Source organism: Danio rerio, chromosome 18 (genome assembly GCF_049306965.1).
Source record: "Danio rerio strain Tuebingen ecotype United States chromosome 18, GRCz12tu, whole genome shotgun sequence".
Taxonomy (NCBI): Eukaryota; Metazoa; Chordata; class Actinopteri; order Cypriniformes; family Danionidae; genus Danio; species Danio rerio.
The window spans coordinates 21029405-21053837 of NC_133193.1; the positions used below are offsets into that span (position 1 = coordinate 21029405).

Here is a 24433-nt window from a genome sequence, read left to right on the forward strand (position 1 = left end):
CACGTTTCAGATGACAAATCCACTAGAGGGTGCTGTCTACATTTTTGCAAATCTGAAAAACATTACTTAGAATACAATATGTTTCGTGTACATGTACTACTTGTATACATCCACAGATCACCAAGCAAAACACTGACCTAAACCCAACAGTGTTTTCAAAAGTAAAGGTTAGAAAAAAGTGAAGTGCGACAATTTAGTTTTATCTGAATTTTCCATTGCTATTATCTTTTTTGTGGAACGCTGCTTCTGTTGATTTATCATTAATATCAATATCATTAGTGTAAAAAGGAATCGAAGTTGTTGACGTCATACTATCCTGTAGCATACATTTGAGCTAGAGCAGGGATGGGCAAACTCGGTCCTGGAGGGCTGGTGTCCTGCACAGTTTAACTCCAACTCTAATAAAACACACCTGCTTATAGATTTCTAGTGATCATAAAGACACTGATTGGCATGTTCAGGTGTTTTTGATTAGAGTTGGAGCTAAACTTTGCAGGACACCGGCCCTCCAGGACCGAGTTTGCACACCCCTGAGCTAGAGGCTGCAGTCAAACGTATGTTAAGCAAAATGCAGGCTGAAGCATGTATTTCCAGTGAGCCAGTGTAGTGTAAAAGTGTTTTACGGTGATCATTACAGTATCGTGCAAGTAACTGTGCAAAAGTTAATCATAATTTCCATGAAAATGACTAAAAAGTTGTTTTTCTGCTAGACATTTCTGCTGAAAACTACAGTTATTTTTGCGCCAATTGTGCATGGTACGTTTTTGGGGTTGGGGGGAATGTTTTAACAACAAATAATTGTATGTTTCTGATATTTTATCTAAACTACTATACTTTGTATATGGATGAATGGATAAGAATATTGTACCATGAGTAAGGCTTTCAAAGATTTTGTGTGAGAAGTGTGAGAATGATTGAACATGGAGTGCAGTGCTGCAATAACAGTTTTCTTTGCCCTGTCGAACGTGTGATTAAGTTACAAAAGAAAATGTATTTGCAACAGGTGCCTCAAATATGGAGCGGCCATGAGGGACTCCATGCTCTCTCTCTTTCTCTCTCTCTCTTTCTATCTCTCTCTCTCTCTCTCTCTCTCTTTCTATCTCTCTAACCTCCATGAACCTGTCAGGGAAATCCGATTCCTGCTTACACACAGGCAAATACTACACTTACTCGCAGAGCAGTGGAAGGAGGAGTGGACAGGTGTATGTGTTTTTGTGTGTGTGTTCTTACACATTAAAATGTCATGATTAATTTTATTTATTTTAGGAGCAAAAAATGTTATCGTACCATTTTTGTGATTTGCATTAAATGCCCAATAAAATGTCATTAAATGGGAGAACAAGAATGATTTAATGACTTATTAAAAACATCCACATTTAAGATCACATTGCATTGCATTGTCATTTTTATTATTTGTATATTTAGCTACTATCCCTCATAGTGGATGTTTTACTTACTTTCAGAAATACGTTTTTAAAATAAAAAAAAGAAATAAATTTGTGTTGTAATCAATCATTATTTCATTATTAGGCTGATTGAATAAACACTGAATGACAGAATGCCGGCAGCTAACACACAGTGCAGCCATAATTTGATGATTGTCATTTTTAATATTTATATATTTAGCTACTATCCTTCAAACTACTAGATTTTACTTCATTTCAGAGATAAGTTTTAAAAAATAAAAAAATAATAAACACTGAATGATAGAATGCCGGCAGCTAGCTCTCTGCAACTCTCATATGGTCGCTCACTAAAGCTAAGCATGGATGGGAGACCAAATGGTAGAGCTAGGTTGCTGAGGCCAGCAGGGGATGCTCAACCTGTGGTCTGTGTGGGATCTAACGCCCCAGTATATTGATGGGGACTCTATACTGTCAGTGACTGCCGTCTTTTGGATGAGACGTTAAAAATCCCAGGATGTCCTTTAAAAAAAAAGAGTAGGGGTTTAACCAAATTTGCCCACTGGGCTCTGTCCATGATGGCCTCCTAACCATGATACTTTGCTTCATCACTCTGTTCCTTCTTCACCAATTAGCTGATATGCAGTCTGGCCCAATAGGGCTGCCGTGGTGTTGTCCCGGTGGATGCTGCACACTGGTGGTGGATGAGGACACACCCCCACAAAAAATGTAAAGCACTTTGATCATCAAGAAAAGCACTATATAAATGTAAGGAATTATTAATTAATTATTATAATATCACACATATTTTGTTCATAGAACAAATATTTAAAGCATTAAACATTTTAATTGCGTTTAATATAATATAACTACATTTAATAAAAAAATATTACTAAAAAAAAAATTCTCATAAATGTAAAAATATTAAAAGTTTTATATTGTGGAATGTTTTTATAATACATTTTAAACTTATTTTTATCAGAAAAGCTGTAGTTTCATAAATGTTGTTTTTAATTGTTAATCAGAAATTTCCTCATTGCTTGAAACATTTTTTTTTTCATTTTATTAATGTTTATTGCATTTAGCAAGTCTAAACTGGTAAATAAATAAGGCAAAGCAGGGTGAGTTTATTTATATAGCTCATTTCATACACAATGGTGATTCAAAGTGCTTTACATTAACAAGAATAAAAGAAACAAGAAAATAAATGATAAAATGATTATAAAATAATTTAAAATTATTAAAACAGGTAAAAACAGATTAAAATGTGTTAAAACGGGTTATAAAAGAATGAAAAAGAAAAGAAAGACATAATTGTGCTGTCGGATGTAGCACAGTGCTCATTCACCAAAGGCACAGCTAAATGTAGATGTGTTTTAAGTCTTGATTTGAGTGTACCTAATGTTGGAGCACATCTGATTATTTTTGGTAGCTGATTCCAGAAGTGGGGGGCATTTAGCTGAAGGTGGATTTACCCTGCTTTGAGTAGAGTCATGGAATTTGTAATTTACTTGATCCTAATTATCTGAGTGATCTGTTAGGTTTGTATTCAGTGAGCATATTTGAAATAAATAATAATTAAATTCAAAAATACAGAAAAAAAGAATACAGAAAAAATACAAAAATGCCCCCATTTAATGTCATAACTGCATTTTACAGTTCTTTTTAAAATTTTAGTCATAAATTTGGAAAATTTTCAGAAATAAAAACAAAATGGATAGTATAGCTTGTTTCAAAAACCATTTCATTTTGAACATAACCAAAACACTTTTTTTTCTCTTCGTCTGCTTAAACCCCTCACTTGAAATGGTTTTGATGTAGGCAAATATTTTGCTGTTTGGGATGCATGGATTCCTTATTGGGTGGTTTGTGTTGGACCTCCTCCCACTCCATTTCATTTCACATCCTCTTGATCGCTTGATAAATAAGGCTGTCAGCGCAAGTCCATTGTTAAGACTGTATTTACATAGCTTCTTGCCGAATAAGCGTGTCAAATACTGTGCTCTGCTTTCTGGCAAGCTGCCGGGAAATTTATTTCATTCACTGTCAATTGTAACAACAGTGGGCACGTCTATTTGCGTTTTGCTTCCTCTTCCAACCAATCCCTGTCTCCGAGGGCAGGTCAGAAATGTTGGGGAACCAATCGGCAGTGTTTATTGCTGAACTTTTGCTACTTTGAGCAAGTTAATACACTGAGAGACATCGCCCCGCCTGCTCTACTCCACAGCCAAAGTCTTTAACCCTTTATGTGCATGAATGAACAAAATGACACTGAAAAGTTTTTCTGATATTTGTAGCCTACATAATATAGGTCATGCATTGTATTATATATATTTGAATATATTTATAAAAAAAAAAAAAATATATATATATATATATATATATATATATATATATATATATATATATATATATGTATATATATATATATATATATATATATATATATATATATATATATATATATATATATATATATATATATTTCTTTCTTTTAAAAATTATATTTGTTTTTACAGTCTTTTTATGTATTTTAATAGAAACATGATTTTCAAAACAATGAAGTCGCCTACATTGAATCTGAAATTGAATTGAACATAAAGGTCAAAGAAAAGGTGCATTGTGTTTGCATGAATGTATTCCATCCCAGGCTACTCAGGACAGGATATTACTATATTTAAGGTCTTTTTGAGGGGGGTTGCATCTCACAGCGTGACCCACTGCTGGAATTCACACCCCAATGAGAGCAGCTCACACCTCATGAGGTCATTCTATGGAATTTCCAACTTCCCATATACTGAAAATTCCTCATGTGCAGGTAACGCATTCTCTGCATCATGCAATAACAAAAACTATTTCAGAATCGGATCCACATGTTTTTGTCAGGTATCTAAATAGATTGCAGTTACAGATGCACATGTAGAAAATAAGTAAAACCGTTTATAAGTATGTTCACAAGCATGAGAAGTAAAGGTAATGCATAGTTTATTAGCGGGAGCTCTATATGTGATATATGATGCACTGTAAAAAAGGCAGGGTTCAATACAATTAATTCATGTTGTCCCAACACAAATTGATTAAGACAACTTAACACTTAGCAAATTTATGTGGATTGAACAAAAAAATTAAGTTGTCCTAATAAAATCTCAATAATTGTGTTATTTCAGCTCATTTTAATTAAGTAGTCTGAACAAGTAAAAAAATGCAATTAATTAATATTACAAATAATATATATATATATATATATATATATATATATATATATATATATATATATATATATATATATATATATATATATATATATATATAAATATATATATATATATATATATATATATATATATATATATATATATATATATATATATATATATATATATATATAAAAAATATATATATAGACAATGTGTGTATAGACAATGAATAGTCAGGAAGAAACAGATTTATTGAAAATTTAAAATTTTTAAACTAAAGTAAAATTGAATATTCTTAGAAAGCTGTTTTTTTCTACAGCAAGTTGCCATTTCATGTTGAGACTATTTTGTCCTAGTGATTTTGTTCTGAGACCATTCTGTAGACCATTTCAATGTGGTCATGCCATTGGCCCATGAACATTTTTGCTTGTTATCAAACTATTTCATGACTGCAATAAGAAGCAATTTAATCATAACTTATTGTTGAAACAGTCATAACATAAAATCATAACATTATTGATTAAAATGTGGCTCTTTTTGGATTCTCGGAAGCTAAATGAAAATTTTAAAACAAGAAACACATTGGGACCGTTGTTTTTGTTTACATCCTTCAAAATGGTCTATATTAACAGTCAATATACTGCAAAGTTTCTCTTTTCAAATTCATATTTTTTCCAGAACATTTCATTGACCATAAAATATACACATAATCGTCATGCATCCGGACCTATAGGTGTCAGTATAAAGCTGAAAACTACTTGAAATAAGATGCCACAAAATAAAAATTAAAACTTTCTGGAGGAATCTATAAAGGGGTTTTTACTATGTAGTATAACTTATTTTTTTGCTCATGCATATTACGTATTATTGTTATTTTGCATTTTTAAGAATAAAAATAAATTGCACAACACTTAACATAAAGTTATGACCGCAGTAAAGTTGCATTAACATCATCATCTTGAAAATGTTTGTTAAATAGCATCAGATTTTTACATTGGTTGTAATTTACGCGAAGTTTTTTTTTCTTTGCTTGGAATAAACAATTATCTTAGTTAGGATATATGAAGAAAAAAGAAATAGATGGATGTTATGCCTTTAAGAGTTAAGAAACTTGAAACCTTGTTTGCGCAACAATCAGTGCAGCTCAGAGCCGCCAAAGTGTCTAGACTAGCACATGATGGTAGTCAGCCAATGGCTCCATCGCTCTCCTCGGGGGCCCTGTGTGTGTGCGTATGTGTGTGTGTATGTGTGTGACAGGGGGAGAAAAAAAGGAAAAAGGGAGAGAAACGGAGAAAGAGAGAGATATCTGGGTTGCAGTTTGACCAGGTCTGAACACGGAACCAGGAGCACATTATAAGTCTACGGATTGTTCCTTTTCTGGCCCCGGCGCGCGCACAAGGATATTTTTGGATCGCAAAAAAGAGAGCGCGCTGGAATTGTGGAAAAACAACCGGAATAGTGAATTCTGCAAGGAATTGTCTGTGGATTTAATTCGCCGAGGAGCAGCTTCATTCATGTCTCCAGACCCGCTGTTGAAGAGTGGATTTGAACGTGTTTCAAAGTCCGAAAACATTTAAGAGCGCGCGACTAGAGTAGATTTTCGCCTGGGGTTTTTTGACATCACATTTATTTGATGTAGTTAAAACCCGTAGTGCATTTTAAATCTGGAAAAAAACATCATCGGACTCTTGGTCCACTTTCCAAACATGGTTCACATGTAGGCTTCTTGACAGCGTTCTTGTAAAATGAATGCGTTTCGCTATGCGGTAGTTTGACGATTTCTGTTTTTAATGCAATATAGCATTGTGCCTTCCAAACTAATGTTGTGGCTTTGCCACCGATATACGGTGCTCGGCTGTGCACGCGCTGCACGGCATTCGGCCAACATTAATGTTGCACGAGCTCAGAAATAGTTTCAAATCGCTGAGATCTGAACGTAAATAACTCATCTAGAGTTTCAAGTTGTCGTATGTTCAGGACGAAACGCTCAGGTCTTGTGCGGCGACTCTGGAGAAGCCGTTTGATTCCAGATAAAGAGGGGGGCGATGGATATGGCAAAAGCGGCGAGGGGTCTCGAGACGATCTGCTTGGCACCAACCCAGAGAAAATTCCCAAGACGGAGTTCAGACCGATGACCCCGAGCGGGTCGCCTAGCGTGGACTATGGGGAAGTGTGTACGAGGAATCCCGCTGAGAGCAGCGGCGGTGGCACCTCAGGGGGCTTTTTGGACCAAGATGGGGGTACGGTATGTACGGTGGGAAGCCCTCGGTCTGTGCAGGACAGCGATTGTAGAACAGTCACTTGCTGTTTATTCAAAGATCGGGACCATCATTCTGGATCTAGAAGTCCGGAGCCAGGCTCGTGCCAGTTTGTGCTGAGGAACATTGGCTCTTCACGGGACCCCGGTCCTCTGGAGAGCCAGGAGTCGAAACCTCGCTCCGTCATGGAGCAGGAGCTCAAGACCGCCACCTATTCACTATTAAAAAGGCTAAAGGAGAAAACCTTGGATACTTTGTTGGAAGCTGTGGAGTCAGGCGGGATGCCGAGCGACTGTGTGATGGTATCGCGGACCGAGCTGCGGTTAGGCGGCCACATGGCTCCTCCACAACTGCTTATCTGTAAGCTTTACCGGTGGTCTGACCTGCAGCACACGGCCCAGCTAAAAGCGCTCTGTGAGTGCAAGAGCTTCGGAGCTCAGGACGGTCCGGTAGTGTGCTGCAATCCATATCATTACAGCCGACTCTGTGGGCCAGGTAAGCGAAGGTCCTGTCGACGATTGTATCTAAAAGTATTTTGCTTTACACCTGCTGTTATGCCAAGGGCTTTCCTTAGGGTTCCCCTAACGGTTGCGTTGAAGCCGTGCTATTGCAGTGATTCATGTACTACAGAATGCCATTGATAAAATGAGTGCAACAGCAAAGAATTAAGAGTTGCTTGTTAGTGTGTGAAGTATTTGTCCTCAGTCAAATGACAGCTTAACGTTTCAGTTAATGAACTACATTAGGCTATAGGCTACCCAACTCCACAGCTCTGTAGTGCCGCTTTATTTTCCAACAATCAAGTTTCTCCAGGAAACTAAATAGCTTAATTGGCAGAAATAAGACAAACATTTCAACTGCATATTAAGCATGACATTTTGATGTATTTATTGCAGGTTTCTGAACTGAGGTTAGATAACATTTGGGACTTTGTCCTAGATTAAATTAGGCACTTTATTAATTATCTGCTACTCAGTGGAGTATGTATTCCTCAAATATGGCCTCAAATAGATTAATTGCTTGATGGTTAGTGCATATTTATTTGTTTTAGAGATGTTAAGGGTCTTGTCTCAAGTAAACACTGTCTGCGTGGCCTAAAAAATCTTAAATCTAACACCAAGTGACTCAAGTCTACTTTTCAAGCATTTCCAAATGTAAGTCATCAGAAATACATTTACTACTACAGTGCTCATAAAAACAATACTTTCTACATTTAAAATACTATTCTGATAAATTCTATCTTAACAAAAATTGTAAAATGAACAGATAGTTTTTCTTTATACACACTTTAAAATCTCACAGATTGATGGGACCATTTAACGACTAGAATTCCTAGCATTCATGTGATAGATTGACAATCCCGTGAGGAGACCATTGACGACCTGAGGCACTTGGCAACCCATAAATCAGTTTTTCCACGATAAATCCTCTCGTATTAAGAGATAATTTTTAATCAAAGGCTTCAAACTGACAATTACACTCTGTGCTCTGTGTTTTATTGGAGTTTCTCAGAGCAGAGACGCTTGAGGGAGACAGCAGCCCCTCTCTCTCCCCTCTGTTCTCTGTAGAGACACACATAGCTCACAGGCGCTCATGCGTGGCCCCATGAAGATGGTATTTCTTTCATGCGATTGAACAACAGAGCCCTCTCAATCTTCAAACTCCATCAATGGTTTTGACGGCTTTTTTCAACTTTAATTTTCACAGGCCACTTTAAAGAGAGAAATCCTATTGTTCGGTTGTTGCCCTATGCACACAAGTCCATTTAATCACCTAAAACAAATTTTGCAATGCATTTGACTAGAATCGTTTACCACAGGGTTTGTTTATCAGTATACTTTTTACATTTGTTTTGTTGTAGCTGTTTATTAGGATGGCAGAATCACTTGAACAAAACCTTAATAATATCAGTTTCAAGTTGCACTTTAAAAGTCCCTTTTTTTCCTAAGGAGAACCCCCTCATGCTATTTAGGTGAAGGAGTGGCAGTAATATACAGTTTGCATACAACTGGCGCCAGACTGACTCGCTGTGTATCTGAGTGACTGAGTTTAGGATCCTGGCAATTACTGCCGCCACTCTTAAAGAGACAGTCCACATTGTGCTTTTCTTTTTTCCCCCATGACCAAAAGGCGAGGTCATTAGTTGTCCAGAGACTTATTTTTCCCTTTTGTGCATTGGAACCTTTAGTGATTCTAGAAGAGATTTACTCTTTTCAAGGTTGAAAAACGTTATTGTACTTATACAAGTAGTTTTAGAATTAATCTTAAATGAAGAAGTCGTCACGACTGGTGTCCATGCCATTAAAAGGTGAATCGTCTCAAAAACAGGCTTGTGTTTTATTACGTTGTGTTAAAGTCCAGAAAGACATTAAAATAAACAATTCGTCACCTTGGAGTTATAAGGTTCTACCTAACTTTTTTTTTCCCCTCAATGATTTACATATTTTTATTCAACATATTTTACTCATATTAACAACATATTAACTCTGAAAACTGGGCCGACACAGTTTTAATTTCAATTTACAGAAGTCACAATTATTAGCCCCCCCCCCCTGTATTTTTTCCCCCATTTTCTGTTTAACGGAAAGAAGATTTTTTCAACACATTTCTAAACATAATAGTTTTAATAACTCATTTCTAATAACTGATTTATTTTATCTTTGTCATGATGACAGTAAATAATATTTTACTAGACATTTTTCAAGACACTTCTATACAGCTTAAAGTGACATTTAAAGGCTTAACTAGGTTAATTGTGTTAACTATAGGCAGGTTAGGGTAATTAGGCAAGTTAATGTATAGCGATAGTTTGTTCTGTTGACTATCGAAAAAATATAGCTTAAAGGGGCTAATAATTTTGACCTTAAAATAATTTTTAGAAAAATTTAAAACTGCTTTTATTCAAGCCAAAATAAATCAAATAATACTTTCTCCAGAAGAAGAAATATTATCAGAAATTACTGTAAAAATGACCTCATATTTATAAAAATAAATATTTAAAAAGAAACAAAAAAGAAATTCAAAGGAGGGCTAATAATTCTGGCCTCCACTGTACTAGAACGTCTATGTCAAGCTGCTTTGACACAATCTACATCGTAAAAGCGATATAGAACTAAAGGTGAATTTAATTGAATTGAATATATTTGTACTATGTTTTTTTTTTTTAAGGTGTATGTTTAAAATAGCTTCTTAAAAACTGTCTAAATAAACCACACGCTTTTATTGTGTACATATACAGTTGAAGTCAGGATTATTAGCCACCTTTTGAATTTTATATTCTTTTTTTTATATTTCCTAAATGATGTTTAACAGAGCAAGGGAATTTTCACAGTATGTCTGATAATATTTTTTCTTCTGGAGAAAGTCTTATTTGTTTTATTTTGACAAGAATAAAAGCAGTTGTTAATTTAAAAAAAAAAACATTTTAGGGTCAAAATTATTAGCCCCTTTAAGCTATATTTTTTCAAAAGTCTACAAAAAAAACATTGTTATACAATAACTTACCTAATTACTTTAACCTGCATAGTTAACACAATTAACCTAGTTAAGCCTTTAAATGTCACTTTAAGCTGTATAGAAGTGTCTTGAAAAATATCTAGTAAAATATTTACTGTCATCATGGCAAAGATAAAATAAATCAGTTATTAGAAATGAGTTATTAAAACTATTATGTTTAGAAATGTATTGAAAAAAAAACAGAAATTAAACGGAAATTGGTGACAAAAAATAAGCAATAATTAACTAATATTAACTAATAATTAACTAACAATTCTGTAAATGTACCACATATTTATTCTGAGCCTACCCAAATGTACTTATTTAGTTATTTAATAAAAAAGTTATATATTGTTAACTTAAAGAAAATCATATAGAATGAAAAAATAAACTAAGCTGCGGTATAAGTGCTGTATAATCTTTGTATAGGTTTTATTTTTATTTGTAATTCTTCCAAAATTGTGAAGTATAATTTGCAACGCTGACCTATAACCAAACTTAGATTTGTTTTTTTCTGCTATCATTTGTTCTGTTTTTAAGCAAAGTATGTGGAAATCCTTATAGAATTCAACTATAGGATGGTGTTCAATTATGTTTAACCAAATCGAAAAGTAGTACAATCACATTGATAGTGCAATGCATTATAATAAAGCATGGACTAACCCTAACACATAGGCAGGGAAATGTTTAATAGGTCACACTTTATTTTGATGGTCTGTTTGTTGAATATAAGCTACATTGCATCTACATGAAAACTAATTCTCATTAGATTAAAAGTAACTGTTAGGTTGGGGTTAGGGTTGGGGTTAGTGTAAGTTGACATGTACTTGCTAAGTGTCTTATAGTCAGTTAATTGTCTGTTGAAGGAGCATATCAACAGATATTAAGCAGACAGTCTACTAATACTCAAATAGACCATCCAAATAAAGTGTGACCATTTACAGTAATTCTGCAGAAATCTGGAGCTTTCTGTGTGTAGACAAGTTTATACAAATCGCCTAGTTTATGTTTTGTCATTTAATATATTGCTCTTCTTGTGACCCAAAAACCAATTTAGCTAGTGCAGATTAAATATATATTTATATTTAATTTCCTTTTCAGTTCCAAATGTAATCATAATGTTGTCATATTTTAGAGTCACCCCCTCCTCCATACTCAAGACTTTCCCCCAGCGAAGAACACAAGCCACTGGGTAAGTTTCGCGCACACACGCAAGCTTTAATTGCTGATTAAATATCTACTCATTTAAGAAGTCTTTGTAAATTATCATGTACATACTCATTCTGAAGCAACAGATGACCGGAGATCATTTACTGACAAACCGAATCAAATAATCTGTGTAACAAAATAACCTGGCCAAAATAAGCCAGTGCCATCAGTTGTCACCCACTGGTTGAATCCCTGGCTTTACGGAGAGCCAAAGGGGAAGCAAAAAGTAGAACAACGTGAAGAATTTTAATGGTGGCAATTAGGCACAGTGACCAACTGAGAGCCAGTGGAGGCTGCAGCCAGTATCCGGCAGGCCCATTTTCAGCATGCCAATCTGGAGCCGGTCTGGGCTCGGCCTTGTCTGTTTTGTGAGTTGCTGGGGCCTGGCACTGGCCTGGGATATCCTCCCGGTACCATAGCTCAACATCGGGCACACTGTTGACAGGGGGTGGGCTGGAGAGAGGAAAGCATCTGGAATTGATGCTGTGGTGGTTTGCAGCTCGGATTGTTAATTGTGATTGCTTTTTTTAGACATTAGCATTTCATAAGGCAGAGTGAGGGTTGATAGCACATTTAGTTGTTTGACTTGATTTCAACTGTTGATACTAGTGACAATTCAAATTTAGGCATTTTGAGAACACTCTAAGAACTAATACGATGGTGATTGCATCTCTTTACATAAATGTGTGTGCTCTGTACCATTTGGTAATGTCTTTAAATCACCAAGACTGCATTATTTGATGAAAAAAAAAATCAGTAATTTTGTTTTAAAAGTTTTTTGTTCTTCAGATGGCAAATCTGAATTTTAAGCAGCTATAAATCTAGCCATTCATCTAACCATGTCATATGATTCAGTAGAAATTATTTGAAAATGCTGATTTGTAATACAGATAATAATAATAATATTAATAATACAGTTGAAATTCAATGTTCGGTTCAATTTCTTGTTTAATTGTTTAATTTCTTCACAGGAAGAGCATTTATTTGGGAAAAACCGCTCTTATTTTTGATAAATTTAATGGAGAATACTTGCTGAATAAAAAACAATGTTTTACATTATTCTGACATTTGATTGGTAATTGTTTTATTTAATATTAGATATTCGTTATTTAACTTCAGACAATGGCATGTTGCTTGACTTTGATTTTTATAACAATCCTAGATTTACTGTATTTATTGGAAATATATATAACTTATATGATATATATATATATATATATATATATATATATATATATATATATATTAAATATAAACTCTTAACAAGATGACATTTTTAAAAAACGTTTTTCACTCATCAATGCTCTTTTTATTTGATGGCAAATAGAAAAAAAATTAATATTGTCCCGACTGCTAAATGTAACAGTTTTCTGTTTTGCTATACAGTTGAAGTCAATATTATTGACCCCCCCCCCCCCCCCCCACCGCCAGTTAATTAATTTTTTTGCCCAATTTCTATTTAATTTATGTTTATTTTTTTCAATTATTTCAATAATTTTTCAATTAAGCCAGTCTTCAGTGTAATATCGATTTATAAAATAGCATACTGATACTTTTAACATTCCTAGATTCAAAATTTCTTATCAACAAACTCTAACCGTGACATTCTTCATCTCTTCAGATCTGTCAGATTCCACACTGTCTTACACTGAAACGGAGGCTGCCAGCTCACCAAACGCCACCCAAGGGGAATTCTCAGGTGAGTTTTCTCATTTAAAAAACAAAAACTTCATCTCTGCAATGCTGTTGTAGTTCATTTTGTTTGGAATCTTGGTGTCAGCTCGGCCTGTGATACCATTGTCAGACTTGTTGCTGTTTTTTTCAGTCCTGGAGAGCTCATGTGGTAACATCTTTGTTCAAACAAAAGCTACGTGCCTGTGATGGTGACCTTGCACCAGATATTTACTTTTCCCCCCTTCTGCAAGAGCGAGCAGTGGGTGTTTTCCATTTTAGCGTGCTGCTAACCTTAAAGTTGGCCAGCACTATTTCGTTGACACAGTTTGTATCCATTTTGAGAGCCAGGAAGAGTTTAAGTACTCAGTAAAAGTCTTAATAAGTGAAGAAAGGTAGGTGTATTGCGGGATCCTACAAATTTTAAAAGTGGACCAGCAATATTTTGTTGATCTGTTTTAAGGACCAGTAAGGGGATAAGTGCTCAGCAGAAGTCTAAAAAGCAAAGAAATGCTGGTGTTTTCCATTAAAGCATGCTACATATCTCAAAGTTGGCCAACATTATTTTTGTTGACATAGTTTTTGTATCCATATTAAAAGGGACAGGAAGGTTAAGTGCTCAGCAAAAGTCTAAATAGCAAAGAAATACTGGTGTTTTCCATTGAAGCATCCTACAGATCATGAAGTTGGCCAAGAATATTTTGTTGATATAGTTTTGCATCAGTCTTAAAGGGCCAGGAAGAGGTTAAGTGCTCAGCAAACTTCTACAAAGTAAAGAATTACTGGTGTTTTCCATTGAAGCATCCTACTAATCTCAAATTTGGCCAACAATATTTTGTTGATATAATTTTTCATCTGTCTTAAAGGGCCAGGAAGGGGTTAAATGCTCAGTAAAAGTCTAAAAAGCAAAGAATTACTGGTGTTTTCCATTGAAGCTTCCTACAAATCTCAAAGCTGGCTAAAAATATTTTGTTGATATAGTTTTGCATCTGTGTTAAAGGGTCAGGAATGGGTTAAGTGCTCAGCAAACATCTAAAAAGCAGAGAATTACTGGTGTTTTCCATTGAAGCTTCCTACAAATCTCAAAATTGGCTAACAATTTTTTGTTGGTTAAATTTTTTTATCCAAAAAAAAGGGCTAGGAAGGGGTTTAAGTGCTTACCAAAAGTCTAAAAAGTAAAGAATTACTGGTGTTTTCCATTGAAGCATCCTACAAATCTCAAGGTTGGCCAACATTATTTTGTATATATTTTTTGTCTGTCTAAAGAGCCATAAAGAGGTTAAGTGTTTAGCAAAAGTCTAAATAGCAAATAAATACTGGTGTTTTTCATTTAAGCGTCCTACAAATCTCAAAGTTGGCCAACAATATTTTGTTGACATTGTTTTGTATCCATCTTAAATGGCCAGGAAGGGGTTAAGTGTTTAGCAAAAGTCTTTAAAGCAAAGAAACATTGATGTTTTTTCATTAAAGCGTCTCACAAATCTTAAAGTTGGCCAAGAATATTTGGTTGACAGTATTGCATGTGTCTTAAAGCGCCATGGAAGGGGTTAAGTGTTCAGCAAAAGTCTAAAAAGCTAAGAAAACATCAAGGCATACCTTCCGTTGTCCTAAGTTCTGCGCGTTCCCATGGAGTGTGTTTGAATAAATGAGCAAACTTTGCAGGTAATTTGGTTTTTATGTTGTGCTTTGCTCCTCCTCATTAAAGGCCATTAGGAGTGGAGAGAGCGCGCTGGAGATAAAGCTCTCATTGTGAGCCCAGCAGAGGTTCAGTGGGCCGTGTTGGCTGGCCATAGAGCCTGCCTCCCCTCCTCTGTTTTCTTTCAGAAATATTTGAGTGGGATCAAACTGTAATAAGATCCAAGCTCGCAGGGACACACACACCGAGTCACGTTATACGCTCCACACACAACGAACACGCACACACAAACGCACATATCAGCTTTTACGGCTCTATCCTGGGCCCCCCTTGTTCCCGTGAAAGGGCCACACTGAGAGCAAATAGGAGAAACGGTTTTGTATCATGGTTTGAAATGAAACACTCCTCTCTTATGTAATGAAATCAACATGCTTCTCTCATAAAAACTGGAACCGCACTGTGCATGTGCAGGATCATGGCCGCAGAGACAGAAAGGCTAAGGCCTTGTTTTGCAGCGCTCGAAATAGCATTCAAAGAGAGCGGGTCAATCCACCCCTTTTCCCAGAAGGAGCTACCTGAGCTTGTGGCTTCATGCACCCTGTCACCACCACTTCACAGGCTGGCGACACTCCTTGCGCAAACAAATGATGTTTCAAATGCTTGCTGAGATTTTTTTTATACTCTGGAATGAGTCTGTGTGAACTATGCCTTGCTTGTAGGTAAATAGTCGGCGCTTTTTAGTCTGCTCAGAGGAACATTTTAGCTAGATGTGTTTATATTGTCAAATACCACCAAGCGGATATACAGTAGTATGCATATGTTTCCATAATTATTGCAAATATTTAGTATTAATGCATTTTTATTTCCACTTTTTTAGCATTTTATCATTTCCATTGTTTTATTAATGCTGTTAAATGTAATTTTGAAAAAAAAAATATGAATGATTAATCTTGTGAATTACAATGTGATGATGCCTAAATTAGCATATTTTAAAATGATCAGTTTTTCCATTACCTAGTGCCCACATATTTTTATACTATCTAATCTTTTGAAAAGTAATAATCATTTGTCATAATTTATATTAATAAATAATAAATAATTTAAAATAAATTAATTGAATAATTTGAATAAAAAGTGTATGATTACAAACATCTCTTTTAAATATTTTAGTAACAGTTCATATTAATGATTAGGAAATTAATTTGTTTTTTTATAAAAGGCCTGGGCAGTTAATCAAACATTTATTTAAATCAACATTCAGAACCTACAATTGATTACATTTTTACAGGTAAAATTTTTCAATTATTTTCCGTACTGTGTGTGGAGTCATGTGACTCCCTTTGTTAAGGCTGATTTATACTTCTGCGTTGAGCGCACACATATCGTCCTGCGCAGCCTTCGCATGGCCGCATACCCGTGCACCTCTCACAAAATAACTACACATCACAATGACAGTAAGCTCTGTGATTGGTTGGTACCATTGGTTTGGTAGGGGTGACTAGCGTGGGCGGTGCAGAGAGGTACAGGAGCAGTCGTTGGGGCAGTACCTTTTCAAAAGGTACATAATTGTACCTGAAGGGTCCATAATGGTACCTCAAAGGTACTTTTTAAGTACATTTGGGCACTAATATCCACCTTTGAGGTACCACTGTGGACTCTTTGGGCACCTTTTGAAAAGGTACTGTCCCAGTGCAGCTCCTGTACCTTTATTTCTAAGAGTGTAGGAAATGATTTTTTTTTAATGTACAATGCTGTGATGACTAAATTAACTGAATTATTTGTTACCTTTATCCAATGCTCATTTAAACTTGTAATTTAATTTAGTATGCTGTAAAAATGTATGTGTTTGAAGTGATTATCTATCAATATTTTCTTGTGTAGATTAGGGAAGAAACGATTCACCTGACTCACGATTTAATACAATTCACGATACTAATCTCACGATTTAAGATTCAGTCACAAATTAATTTTGCAAAATCATTTAAAACAATTTTTTTTTCTTAAATGCTTATTTTTTGCAAAATAATATTTTTTCTGACGAAACTAAATTGCTATTTTTAAAACAACCCCCCCCCCCCCCCCCCCAAAAAAAAAAAACTGTGCAAAGATTTTACATATTTTTAAAAAAAGAAATATCAGCATATCTATGTTTTATGGCATATTCTAAGGTCTTTGCACATTTGCAATGTTCCCTGCTGATGAAAAAACTGTTTCACTGGAGACTGAGATGGCTGGTGTGGAGAGGAAAGCCTTTCCTAAACCAGAGAGCAGTGTGTACAGAGGTGTTCAATAGGCCCTATGATGCAGAGGACTGGCCACTGGCATAAAATACTGATTATAAAATGACTTATATAAATTATAAAGTTTAATCGAGATAGGAGTTGAACATGATTATGATAGTGAATAATTATTATTACTTATATAATTAATTAGTATAAGTATCAGTGTGGTACACTTAAGAAGACATGACAAGGTTAAAAATTAAGTCTAAATAAATACTGATTTTAAGCATCAAAACATTTAAGAGTAAAGTACAGTAATAATCATTTGTCTTTTTTTTATATATATATCATCAAACTGAGACTTTTAAAACAATGTCTATGATTGTTGAAATTCCATTCCACAAGCTCCTACAAATTAAAAAACTTAAACACCGAAATATAGAACTAAATGGACTGGGTCACCTATAGAATTTCAACTCCTTTGTGCTACCTGTAAAGAAGGGGATCTAAAAATCTAAAAGCGTTCATCCATATGGCCGTCCACCCACACTTGAGTCCCTTATGCCTCCCCACCCACATGCAGGAACTTGTAAAGCTCTTAAAAGTGAGTCCAGGGGGCCCGAAGGTGGGATGGGAGCAGAATTGCAGCCCCTGGGTGAGTGTAACTCCTGCTCTGAACATTCATCCACTCTGTCTGACAATAGCAACAGAACACATCTAAACGAGCCCGATGAAAACTCCCCCGCCGCCCAAGGGCGAGATTTTCGAGAATTTTGGCGTCTTGGTTTGAAAGACAGTCAGTCTGTGGATGCTTGGGATCTGAGGCTATTTATGTAATGGATCTTTGATGTCTTGTTGCCTCAGTGAATTTGTTTGAAGCGGCACAGAGCGTCAGAATTTTCAGCTTTAAATCTTATTGAGTTTTCGTAAGCTTTTTCGTTTTTTAGCCCTGGAATCAGTGTGAATATTTGCATTTCTGCGTGTTTGTGTTGGTGTCTGTGATGTCTGCGCTCCTGTGTGTATGGTACATCTCTGTCTGTTTGTGTTGTTTGTATCTGGCTGTCTGTAGTTGGCCGTTTCACCCGCAGTTTCTCCTTTAAAAGCAACCATGTTTGTCAGTTCATGTCTACATTGCGTCAACGCACAGCTATTGATTAAGTGTTCGCTATGTTTTCAAAGCGTGGCTGTCGAAACATGTGGTTGTGATGTGCTACATGTGTGTCTGTAAAAATGTGTGTGTGTCACATTCTGTAGCTGTGACTGGGTTGTAATGCAGCCCACCTGTTTCCTCACTCCTTGTTGTGGCCGTGTGGAGATCAGAATTATGCTCTTTGAAGTAGGTCTCATTGCTTCCTGTATAACTGCATGCATGTGAGTTTGTGTTTCCTCTCTGTATTGGGGTTTTTGTGATCTTTGTGGTTCATCATAAGCCCCTGCATCGGGAGGTGGTCTCCTCATCCTCTGCTTCTGATGCTTAATGATAATGTCAATGATTACGAGGGGTTATTACATTTTCTTTTCACGATTTATGAGCTGTAATTTAAATTCAACTGGCTGCTCTCAGAATGCTGAATAGGATTTTGGATAGAAGTTAAATCTGAAACACATGATTATATTCTGGAGTTCTTTCCTCATTCTGTTGGTTCAAAAAATTATAGTTGAATTAATAGTTTATTTATTATCATTATTAACAATTAATACAGCGTTCAACATATATAAGTAAACCCCTCAGAAATCGAATTTTTAATTCATATTTTAATAGGAAGCTACACAATATTATATTTGTGCATATACATTAGGTCAGTCAGTACTAAACCAAATCTGGAGCTTATCTAATAAATAACTTACGATAGCGGTCCAAAAACTAGTACAGCCAAATTTATATGTTATAGAAAAATATTAAATATTAAATTTAAATGAGGAAAATTTAAGAAAAGCAAAAAAAAAATTTCAATTTTTATTTTGGAATTTTGTAGGTTGTGATTTTTTTTCAATATTTTCTTGAATTTAATTGTATTATCTTTCAATTTCTTAATATGTTTGGTGAATAAAATATTATTTTAATAAATAAACCTGTTTAATAAATCTGTTTTGTTTAAATGCACCAAAATACATTGCCTATGTTCACTGAGAAATGCATACAAGTACATGAAGTAAAATTTTCCAAAAGTGATCTTTATAGGGCTGCACAATATATTGTTTCAGCATTGATATCACAATGTGCACATCCGCAATAGTCACATTGCAGGATCTGTTATGATGAGTTATGATTTTAATTAACTATAGGACAAACTGTTTAGGACACATGGCAATTATGTAGTTAATGCAGAGTTTAACCAAAATGAAGTGAGTTTTTCATTTGCACGTGCTTTTAAGGCCTGACAGCGTTCAAAGTGTTCAGACACAAGAAATTTCACCATTTGTAAATTTATAATTTTCAATTATTTATACAGTAAAGACTTTGTTGTGTTGTTTTACATTTGATTATTCAAATTCAGCACCTGAATGCTATTTGATTTCCCCTAAAAAACATAAAACTGCCAATATTTGTTTATTTGTTATCTTTGGTTTAAATTAGTTAATTTTGACATTTTTATGAACAATTCACTTCCCTACAGAATCAGTCCAATTGTTGAAAATTAACAAATTATTTCTAAACAGCAGTTTAAGTTATCTGGAGAAATTGTTTATATATTGCAATATTTCTATCTATCTATCTATCTATCTATCTATCTATCTATCTATCTATCTATCTATCTATCTATCTATCTATCTATCTATCTATCTATCTATCTATCTATCTATCTATCTATCTATCTATCTATCTATCTATCTATCTATCTATCTATCTATCTATCTATCTATCTATCTATCTATCTATCTATCTATCTATCTATCTATCTATCTATCTATCTATCTATCTATCTATCTATCTATCTATCTATCTATCTATCTATCTATCTATCTATCTATCTATCTATCTATCTATCTATCTATCTATCTATCTATCTATCTATCTATCTATCTATCTATCTATCTATCTATCTATCTATCTATCTATCTATCTATCTATCTATCTATCTATCTATCTATCTATCTATCTATCTATCTATCTATCTATCTATCTATCATCCATCATTAGTGATTAAAAGGAAATGCTAAAGGCAGACATTTTGTTTTTGTTTCATGCCATTTAAATTCAGGTCGCATTAATGTTTATTAGGGGGATATACACAATTATTAATTTTTTTGGCAAATATTTTAAATAATTCTCCATATTTTAATTATGCACATGAAATTGAACAGGATACATAAGACATACAGTGTTAAGCCATTTGTTCTGCCCTTTACATTACAAACCACAGGAGAGGCCAAATTCTTCAGCAGGATATCATTCCTTCTCATACTTCAGCCTCTACATCAAAGTTTCTGCTAGCAAAAAAAGGTCAAGGTGCTTTAGGATTGCCCAGCCCACTCACCAGACATGAACATTGTTGAGCATGTCTGAGGTAATATGAAGGAGGAGGCATTGAAGATGAATCCAAAGAATCTTGATGAACTCTGGGAGTCCTGTAAGAACGCTCTCTTTGCCATTCCAGATGACTTTATTAATAAGTTATTTGAGTCATTGCAGAGATGAATGGATGCAGTCGTCCAAGCTCATGCAGTTATACACTATATTAATTCTTTTTCCACTGCATCATGACTTTATATTCTCTACTTGCACATTATTTCTGTTAAGGCACAAGACTTTTGTCTAAGCAAAATCAGACCTTTCTGTCCTAATTGAATAATTAAAAATCAAGGCATGATCATATTTTATTTTGATAAAATAGGTATAATCAAAAGTCCTTTGCCTTTCGTATAAGCCAAATGATCAACTAGAAGTCAAGTTATTTGTTGTTCCTAAAACTTGGTTTGGCGACAAGACTTTTGTCAGGTAGTGTATATTCCTGTAGTTATTCCAAAATGTTGCACGATTATTGAATATAACTTCTGAGTGCAATTCTGCATCCTTTTTGCAAGTAATTCAGCAATTGAATTGGAATCCAGAAATCTCAGATGAATTGTGAATGACGCACATTCCTGCTGCGGAGCGGTAGAATTGTTTTTCCAGGGATTATTAGTCATTGTAATGAGGGATCTGACAGATGTGGAGTGGAAGGGCCGGCAGGGACGCAAAGACCAGTGGCTGTTTACAAATCATTCTCAGACTAGCCATAGATGTGCTGCAGCTGAGAGATAAACATTATTTGGAATTTGTCACCAGATGTGCTAAAATAAGCAGATTTAATATGCTTTATGAGTGTACATTTCAACATTTGTCACAGTCATGGTGAGAACTCACTGTAAGAAAGACCCCGCATCTCTCTGTGGAACCCTGCGGTTCTATTGTGTTTTGTATGTTGTGTTTATTTTTCCTTGAGGATGAAGGAAAGGCGGTGGGATAGTTGTGCGAGTGGGTTTACGCACGAATGTGCATTCTGGTCTGAGGAGGAGGAAAGGCTCAGTCAGGTAAAGAGGAATGGTTTGCTGGGCTGTAATTTTACTCTGAGTTCAGTTGTGGGGCTTTGTGATGTTTACACTGCCCTTACTGTTTTTGGGGAGTAGACCACAGCCAGGCTGGCGTCCCTATGTGAGGTCTATCTGTGTCTTTAAAAATGGAAAGCAATGCTCATTCAGTTGAGCTGGACTTTACCCAACTGATCAACATTGAGACAAATTGAAGCTAGCAAGTCCATTTTTCCATGAAAAGGGTGTTGAGAACTGGTTTTGGTGTCTTATATGCCTCTGTTCAGCTCAGTAAATCTAAAATATTTCCATGTACTGTTTTCAATTCAAGAGCAAATAAATTGAATAAATTAGGGTATGATTACTTAGCTGGGTTTTCAATGTTTTATGCATCTTGGCTGTTTATTTACATGTAGACTTGGGGCGATATAAGATTCTGACGGTAATTTAACCTTGGATACAAATATCATGGTTTGATGGTATTGTGATCACTGCTCTAAAATATAGATGTTTTTAAATGTTTGGGTGAAAAAACAAAACTTTTTCCCCCTTTGAACGCATAATATTTTATATTAGGAAACATTTTAGAGCAGTAAACATGTCAGGCTAAATGATTCATATGAATCATTAACTTCTGCTGTCTTCATTAGTTTCTAAAACACAGATTTCTTTACAATTTAACAAACCATCTTTGGATATCTTTTCTGCTGGAGATACCATTGTCCTAAAACAACAACAACAAAAACATTAATAAAAACCTTACACATATCTTAGGAACAGTATAGTAGAACAATTTGGTGGTTTTAAAACTTGACTTTTTTTAAACCGCGGTAAACCTTAAAAACGGTTATTGTCTCATGCCTGTTTACATGTCAATGTTTTGGGGTATGGTGGCTGAGAGAGGTCAAATGCGCTGCTAGTTAAGAAAACACATGCAAATAGAAAGACAATTACAAATAACACAAGCATACACAAATTCACCATTTGTAACATGTTTATATATTTACACTTGTTGTGAAAATTTGTCAAATTGATAATTTATCATTAGTTTTATTATATGCATGTGCTTTTTTAACTTCATTTAAGTTTTGTAATGCTACAGCGGTCTACATTGTAAATGTATAAAATGGTGATGTTACGCACATACATATTACATCTTCACACTATATGCATGCATAAATCTCTGGCAGCCAAAATAAAAGTGGCCAAATACGCACATGCACAATGTTATTTTTACTAAATGACATCGCCAGCTACTGGCCTGACAATTGATATCACTTTTTTTAAAGTTGTTTTTGCGAATCTGTGTGAACTGGTTCATTGTTTGGACAGCATTGTTGTGTGTTCAAAACACGAAGAAAAAACATTCATGTTTATCAATGAGTACATTAACAACGACTCCAATAATCCCATTTTATTTTGATTTGGACAATACTCTGATTAAGAGTCTACCATGTAAACAGCGAGGTCATAATCGAACTAAACAGAAATCGAATTAACACATGTGGAGTATGCCGATTTTAGTCACATTATTAAAGTGCAGTACAGACACCTCAAGTAGTAAACACCGCAATCAAACTAAAGCCACCTTTCCACTGCACACAACATTTGGACATGACGGTCGAAATACGCTCCCCTGTGGCAGTCGTGCATGATGGGAGGGAAGCTGTTCTCGCAGTGTCTGAATTGAAGGAGTGCAATAGCAACTAGGCTAGTTGCAGGAGTTCAAATATTTTAACAGATCCGCAGCTCAAATCGAATCAGAATTTTCTGCATACGGAGACGATCGGAACTCCACACAGCTCCCGGACTGCTCTCCTTTGGAAATAAATGACTTCCGGTCTGTCGCTTGTCGTTTGTCGTGTGCAGTGGAAAGGAGGCTTATTACCATCGTGTAGGATTTTCCTTGCATTTTGCGACAGGATAGTCTATATACACATGGCTGTTTGGCACTATTCTCTGCACTTACCAAGTCAGTGAAGGACCACAGACAACAGAGTTTTTTCCTCATATGGTATCAAATTCCATTAAAACAACACTCTTCCAGCAGTTCATACTCGCAGCCAATATCTTGTTTGTCACAGATGGCATGCATGAAATATTCCTGAATGAAAGTGAAAGTGCCAAACTGCAGTTGAAGTTGACAAATTTAAACGAAACACAAAGAGACTCCGGAGTAAATATGGATAGCGCGGTGATGCAATAACATTAATCGATCTATATGCTATAACATGTAAAACAGGATCATGAAAGGATTGTTCAAAAAGCAGCTCAAGTAAACACCTTAATCATATTATTGTCTTATTCAGATTAGGGCAAATAATTTGGTTACTGGTGTCCATGTAAACGTATCCATTGTTGCTTATCCATATCATAGATGGTTTAAAATCAGACTGAGCCCATTATTATCCAAGTATGTGGCAAGATGCTTTTTCATTAAGGTGCCAAAATGTGGCTTGCATCATAAATTATGAAAGGTGTTGAATCTGAACTGAGCTAATCGTGTAATGTTCCTAGCACAAGGAGACATTGGTTGATCACAGTTTTGATAGTACAGCTTCTTTTGTACGTTATCTTAAAAAACATGTACTTTGTTTTGACTGAAAGTCTTACATAACAACATGCTCGTCTTATCCAAAAAAAATTACAAAAATACATTTTGATAACCTGCCAGCATTACATAGATGCCAGTCTATCTGACTTGACATCATTTCTAAAGTGCAAGAAAAGGGCATCTGGAAGTGCAATAATTAAACAAAGTCATCGAAGCATGTGACTGTGTGCCGATTATCACTGATTTGATTGCATCCATAGATTTGAACAGCCTTAA

General features: G+C 35.1%; 1 protein-coding gene across 1 annotated transcript in view; it reads left to right on the top strand.

The window, feature by feature from the left end:
- The first annotated feature begins 5863 nt into the window (after nt 1-5863).
- Nucleotides 5864-24433, top strand: part of smad6b (SMAD family member 6b) — a 51382-nt gene continuing 32812 nt past the window's right edge. The window contains 3 exon segments of the mRNA NM_001045051.2: nt 5864-7353; nt 11489-11545; nt 13184-13261. Coding sequence (NP_001038516.1) covers nt 6570-7353; nt 11489-11545; nt 13184-13261 — 919 coding nt within the window. The 5' untranslated portion in view covers nt 5864-6569.